The sequence below is a fragment of the Vanacampus margaritifer genome, chromosome 5, assembly GCF_051991255.1.
Source record: "Vanacampus margaritifer isolate UIUO_Vmar chromosome 5, RoL_Vmar_1.0, whole genome shotgun sequence".
In the NCBI taxonomy this organism is placed as follows: Eukaryota; Metazoa; Chordata; class Actinopteri; order Syngnathiformes; family Syngnathidae; genus Vanacampus; species Vanacampus margaritifer.
The window spans coordinates 4,475,340-4,482,500 of record NC_135436.1 but is presented as its reverse complement, the minus strand read 5'-3'; the positions used below and the strand labels follow the sequence as shown (position 1 = coordinate 4,482,500).

General features: G+C 40.2%; 1 protein-coding gene across 13 annotated transcripts in view; it reads left to right on the top strand.

The window, feature by feature from the left end:
• The window catches only part of bcas3 (BCAS3 microtubule associated cell migration factor), a 403,272-nt gene that overhangs the window by 80,681 nt on the left and 315,430 nt on the right, over positions 1-7,161 (top strand). For all 13 annotated transcript variants that reach the window (XM_077565848.1, XM_077565854.1, XM_077565855.1 and 10 more), the window contains one exon: positions 6,160-6,493. In XM_077565848.1, coding sequence (XP_077421974.1) covers positions 6,160-6,493 — 334 coding nt within the window. The remainder of the gene's footprint in view (positions 1-6,159; positions 6,494-7,161) is intronic.

Sequence of the window (7,161 nt, the reverse complement as noted above, 5' to 3'; positions counted from 1 at the left end):
GCAAAATGGCTGTCCGCCATGGCATCTCTTGTTGACGGACCTTCTGTCAATATTGACGGAATGCCCACTTTTTTTCAAACCTAACCAGAATGTCAGGCTCGTATGGAACTCCATGCGTAAGGCATTGCAAATGTGAAGGATTATCGATTGCTTTGAATTCATTTAAAAAAAGGAATTCAAATAATTCTGGTAAAAGCTACTTTTAGCACTATCCTGCGACCGTGGAGGTCTGTTTAGTCCGCAGAGGCGGTGCGGGGGTGGGTCCGTACCTACTGACGTCATATAGAGTGAGCACCCGTTTGTTTTCTCGAGTTGGGAGGGGCTGGTGCTTGGAGAGCAGAATGACCTAAAATTTCTCATAGAGGGGCGAATGGAGGAAAACACCACTTCGGTGATGTTTTTGGTGAGGAGTTCCAAAAAGCTGAGTTTTCACATTACTGTACCTTTAATAAAATGTTGTGGTTTACAGTCTCAAAAATAGGCACTTAGATCCAAAAAGACTATGATGGAGAGCATGCCCATGTCTATGTTTATTCTATTGTCTTTTAAAACATTGATCAGGGCCGTCTCAGTACAGTGATGCATCCTAAATCCAAATTGAAAGGTTTCATTTAAATCATGATTTCTTATAAAATCATTTAACTGGTTTAAAACCACTTTCTCTAAAACCTTGCTTAAAAATGGCAAGTTGGACACTGGTCTATAATTGTTAAGAACTTCTGTTTAAGAATGTTTTTCTTCAAAGCAAGTTTAACAGTAGCTGTCTTAAAGCAACACTAAGGAACTCTCATTTTATGTTGATTATGGTGGTGCCATGTGGACAAAAGCGGTAATGTTATGTCTGAAGAAAGACCACATTTCCCATGAAGACAAGCACATTGCGTTGTTTTTTTTAGCTCACACCAGCAAGTGAAATCCGGGACTGTCCTTTTATCCAGGTAGTTTCCCTTTTTCTTTGTTTTGCTTTCGTCTACTCAGACAAAACTTTTCAGTTGTTTTGCGATCTTATGCCAGTAAAGCAGTAATCGTGCGTCAAAATCCAAATTGACTTCCGTCTTTGTAACGAATGGGGAAAAGGGGAAGTGATGTATGCCATAAAGCAGTCAGCACATTTGTAGTTTTTTTTTTTTGTGTGGCAGTGTTCCTAACTTCCTCCTCAAAGTTGCTTAGTACCAGTAAAAATGATACAGACTCCCTCAGGCCATGGCAAAGGTACCATTCCACTAATTTTAAGTCGATGTTTCATCAGAAGAGTTGAAAAGTTCCTTTGTGCTTTTTTAAGAGCGTTTGGAAAAACTCCTGTCTGAAGAGAATAATTTAAAATATCTGTAGTTAAAAATTCACAAAAAAAAATGGTGTTGGAATTGGGTCTAAGGAACAGGTGACTGGTTTTAGTTGGAAATCTTCTCCAGGCCTTTAGCATCAACCAGGGCAAAGCATTCTCGTGTTACCTCACTTAAAAACAAAGGTTCAGCATCATTAAGAGTAACTAATTGTAAGGGGTTCAAAGCTGACGTTATAGTTTTTATTTTACTGCTAAATTTGGCCAGAAATTCCCCACACCTTGAATAAAATGGGGGATAAAATGCTGTCAGAAACTGTTGAAAAAGGGTTTGTTAGTTTATCAAATAGGTGAAAAGAGTAATTTGGGGTTAATGTAATTTGTATTAGTGAGTTGAGAAATATAATCCTGTCTTGCTGCTTTAATAGCTTGATCGTACTATGCAAGTTGTTCTTTAAAAAATTGTTAATTAATTAAAATTTTGTTTTTGCACCATTTTCTTTAGCAGCTTGACATTTACATTTTAGTGCCTTGATGTTTTTGGTTCTCTAAATTGGGATAGGGTTTGTTGTGATTTTCCTTATGGTTACAGGTGCCACTTAATCGAGTGATGTTTCTAATTTAGTGTTAAAACCAGTGGCGAGCGGTGGTGACCTTTTAGAATGGGCCTGCTGGAGTGACACTATTGTGAACACACGCTCATGCACGAGCTGAAAATGTTTGGGGTATTTTTATTATTACTGTAAATATTGAATATTATTTAATTATTATTTTATTATAATAGGGAAGGATGTGCAGCAGGTTAGGGTAATAAAGGATAAGGATGGAAATGTGTTGACAGACGCCAGTAGTGTGATAGGAAGATGGAAAGAGTACTTTGAAGAGTTGATAAATGAGGAAAATGAGAGAAAACGAAGAATAGTAGAGATGACTGTTGTGGACCAGGAAGTAGCAAAGTTTAGTAAGGATGAAGTGAGAAGGGCATTGAAGAGGATGAAGAGTGGAAAGGCACTCTGTCCTGATGATATACCTGTGGAGATATGGAAGAGGTGGCAGTAGCATTTCTGACTGGGTTGTTCAACAGGATGTTAGATATGGAGAAAGATTCCTGAGGAATGGAGGAGAAGTGTGCTGGGTGCCCAACCTTAAGAACAAGGGAGACATGCAGAGTTGTGGCAACTACATAGGAATAAAGCTGATGAGCCACACAATGAAGCTATGGTGTAAGGCAGAGGTGGGCATCGAGGGCCGGAGTCCTGCAGGTTTTGCATGTTGCCCTTCTCCAACACAGCTGATATATGATCAGCTCATCAGCAAGCTCTAAATAAACCTGATAACGATCCTGTTGATTGGAATCAGCTTGTGTTGGAAGTGAGAAACCTCAAAAACCTGCAGGACTCCGGCCCTCGAGGACCGAGATTGCCCACCTCTGGTGTAAGGAGTAGTTGTAGCTAGACTGAGGGCAGAGGTGAACATTTTGAGCAGCAGTATGGTTTCATGCCAAAAAAAAGAGTACCACAGACTTAGTATTTGAGGATGTTGATAGAGAAGGTATAGTGTCTTTGTAGATCTAACGAAAGCTTATGACAGGGTGCCCAGAGAGGAACTGTGGTTTTGTATGAGGAAATCTGGAGTGGCAGAGAAGTATGTTCAAGTGGTGCAGGACATGTATGAGGACTGTAAGACAGTGGTGAGGTGTGCTGTAGGTTTGACGGAGGAGTTCAAAGTGGAAGTGTAACTACATCAGGGATCATCTCTGAGCCCCATTCTTGTTCGCTTTGGTAATGGACAGGATGACATGGATGTTTGGTCAGGAGAGTGTGCCACTGAGGAAAAGACAGGAGGCAGAGCTGGAGGTGGCAGAGATAAAGATGCTGAGGTTCTCTTTGGGAGTGGCCAGGATGGATAGGATCAGGAATAAGTACATCAAAAGGAACAGCACATGTTAGAGGCTTTGGAGATAAAGTCAGAGAGGCCAGACTGAGATGGTTTGGGCATGTCCAGAGGAGAGATAGTGAGTATATTGGCAGAAGGATGCTGAGTTTCCAAATGCCAGGCAGGAGGTCTAGAGGAAGACCAAAGAGGAGTTTATAGATGTAGTTAGAGGACATGAAGGTAGTTGGTGTGAGAGCAGATGATGCAGAGGACAGGGTTAGATGGAGGCAACTGATTCGCTGTGGCGACCCCTGAAGGGAAAAGTGAAAAGGAAAAGAAGATTTAAATATTATTTTATGCCACAGTGTAGGTATAAAATTAAAGTGGAAATATTCTAGACTGACGCAGGTTGATTCGCACACACTGTAATGTAACCAGCTCCGTGGTGAGTGAAATGACACAATCACATGCCCACAAATTTGCTAATACGTTGGAATTGACAGTATTCGGAACTGGCTTGTGGCTCAACCCGGGTGAGGAAAAAATGCTTCACCACAAGCAATTTCAACCAACAATCAACAGTTTGCTAACCTGTGAGACAGCCAGCAAGCCATTTATGTTTCTCATGCGTCCTGGCTTGAAAGTGACGGACGAAATTCTTCCGTTTTCGTGATGACCACAAATTATATTCTTCTTTTCCTCAAAAGTTCTCCGGGAAAACGGCACTCATTGTGACTCGCCGATGAACTGAACCATTGACTGTTTAACGCAGAACAAGTCAAGTAAGCCAATTATGTGCATGCCTATTGTCAGATAAGCTGCTTTACTGCCAGCTTTTTTTGCTGTTCAAAAAGGAACACATAAAGAAACAACCACTCGAAACTACCAACTAAATATCTCAATGCGCATGCGCAGAACAAGCTGCCGGCTTTTTAGCTCTCCGCGAGGAAAACAGTACAAATTACACAGGAATTTAAGACCAACAAAGTAGAACTAAGGTATTGTATATTAGAGGACACTGACAGATAAATATTTTCAATTATTATATTGAAGGGCTTGTGCATGCACTGCATTAATAGCTTATTATGACCGCTCGCCACTGGTTAAAACCATCAACAATAAAATCACGAGAAGAAGGTAAAATGTCTGGCGAAATGCCATGTAAAAGTCGATAAAATTGGCAGACACTTCAGCAGTGAGATGGCGCCTCCTCCTGCGTGCCGAGATAATGCCCCATTTCTGTTTAAAACAATTAATGGTAAAAAATATACAAAAAATATCTGAAATGGTTAAATCTAAGAAAGAAGTAATGTGTTTTGACAGGCCTAAAGCGATAACGAGGTCAAGGGTATGGCCTTTTAAATGGGTGGGTTGTGAAATATCCATCCATCCATCCATTTTCTTAACCGCTTTTCCTCACAAGAGTCGCAGGGGGCGCTGGAGCCTATCCCAGCTGGCTTCGGGCAGTAAGCGGGGTACACCCTAAACTGGTTGCCAGCCAATCGCAGGGCACACAGAGATGAACAACCATCCACTCTCACAATCCCACCTATGGACAACTTGGAGAGTTCAATTAACCTGACATGCATTTCTTTGGAATGTGGGAGGAAACCGGAGTACCTAGAGAAAACCCACGCAAGCACGGGGAGAACATGCAAATTCCACCAAGGAAAGCCGTTGTCCTCTGCATTGGGAGGCCGACGTGCTAACCAGTCACTCAATTCATACAGTCAAGAACATTTTTTTTTTTTAAATCGCCTTCAAAGGAGTCTGATTGATTGTCAATACGTAAGTTAAAATCACCTAAAATTATTATTTGATTATGTTTAATATGGATGATGGAAAGGAGCTGTGAGAAATCAGAGATAAATGATGAATTATATTTAGGGGGCCTGTAAACACACACAAAATATTGAACTGCTAAGAACCGAAGAGTGATACTCAAAGGTTGAATAAAAAACAGAAACAGTTTTATTAAAATTCAGTGTTGAGGATGAAATAGCTGCCTCCCTTTCTGTCTGGTCTATTTGTGAATGAAAAGTTGTAGTAGGGATGCTTCTAAAAGAACAGATGGCCAGATCAGGAGGCAGCCATTTTGCCACTTGCTGTCGAGTAAAAATGACATCACAGTTGCTCAGGTCTCAGGTAACAACCAATCACAGTTCAGCTTCAGAAAACAGGCGAACTGTGATTGGTCTTTGCCTGAGCCCTGGGCAACTGTTAAATGGCAGCCCACTGAGATGGATAAAAACGGATGGGTTTTGCTGCATAATTCATATTGCACAAATGTAATATTAATCACAATGTCATGTTTAGACTAGTGAGTTAACATTAAATATTATTGTTAACAAATGATTATGGTTGACTTGTCCTTTCAGGAAAATGTTATACTGGGCTATTTTAGTGTTTCTGTAAAATTATCTGTCATTGTTTTAATCAAAATTATTTATTCCGTACTTTTTGGTATAGGTATCATTGCCGAACTAAAGAGTTCGGTACTCGTACTGGTATCGGTCTGAAAAAAGTGGTATCAAACATCCCTAGTTAAATCCCACAACAATGTTTTTTAGTCTTAATGCAAAGTTATGTGAATGTTGTCACATGGCTTTGAACCATTCGTGCCATTTCTTAGTACATTTGCTCAAGTACTTTAGTTGAAATTAATTGTTGCCCTCACATGATTTTTAACCACACTATTATTCACAGCTGATAAATAAATCAATGTATGTAATGTTTCCAGTTCCTAAAATAGCAAAGCATAACATTTCTATCACCATGTTACATAGTTTCTAACAGGCTCTTCCCCTGAAAAGCTGTCTTTATAAGTATCGTCTTCAAGTCACATCTTGTTATATTTAAAATCCCATTGTGAAGCAGGATCATAAAATACTGACCTTAACTATTTTTTATGAGTGGCAAGATTTAATGATCCAAATAGCATTTTGTGGCATATTCAAAATCATGATGTTGTTTGGTGACAGCTGTTTCTTGTCTTTATATAGGTCCAGGACATGTGTTTCAGCCAGGACAGTCGTTGGGTGGCAATCAGCACCCTTCGCGGTACTACCCATGTATTTCCAATTAACCCCTACGGCGGTGCACCCTGTTCCCGCACGCATATGTCTCCACGGGTTGTCAACCGGATGTCACGCTTCCAGAAGAGTGCTGGCCTGGGGGAAATTGAACAGGAGCTGAACAGAGTGACTTCATGCGGAGGTTTAGGCGGAGGGAGCATTGGAGGAAGTGTCTCTGTCCTGGGCGGAGGAGGAGCCATTGGGGGTCGCTGTAGCCCCATACCTGGTCTTTCCAGTAGCCCATCTGGGTCTCCACATCATGGTGAGAAGCTCAGATGGATGGGGGATTGTGGGGGGTTGTGGATGTGTGTGTCAGTTTCCACGGTTTGGTCTTTTTGTTGTTGTCCTTTTTAGGGTTGGAATGCCACTACCTTCTTGTCATTTTTTTTTTCAAACTCTGTGACCCGTCGTGTTCATATGTAAATAGATACACACAAACAAAGGACATTTTTGTCTGATAGACTGCTTGACATCAGATATACTTTTTAATGGGAATAATCCGTTTTCTTTGGCGATAGTTTCCACAAATGTGCCTTAGATTGAATGCCAAACAATGACATCTGTGATTATTTCACGTTCTATAATTCAGTTTAAAATCAATGTTTGATACAAATATGTCATGACGATTCAAAATATAATTTATTTGACCACAGCGTTTTATCCAATCTTCAGAATTTCCCTTTATCTTATGAATTCTCAAAAGCATAAAATAACAGTGTATTTATTCATTGTGGATTTTTTTTGTCTGTGTGGCTGTGAAGACACTTAACTCAATTCTTAAAGAAGAAGAATAATCTTCTTAAAGAAGATAATACAGAGACATAAAGATACGTTTATTTTGGCTGTGCTGAGATGAGAGCAGGGCTTTAAGGGATAATGATCATAAATTACACTTACCTTTCAAAGGACCATTTGTCAACAATTTGTCCT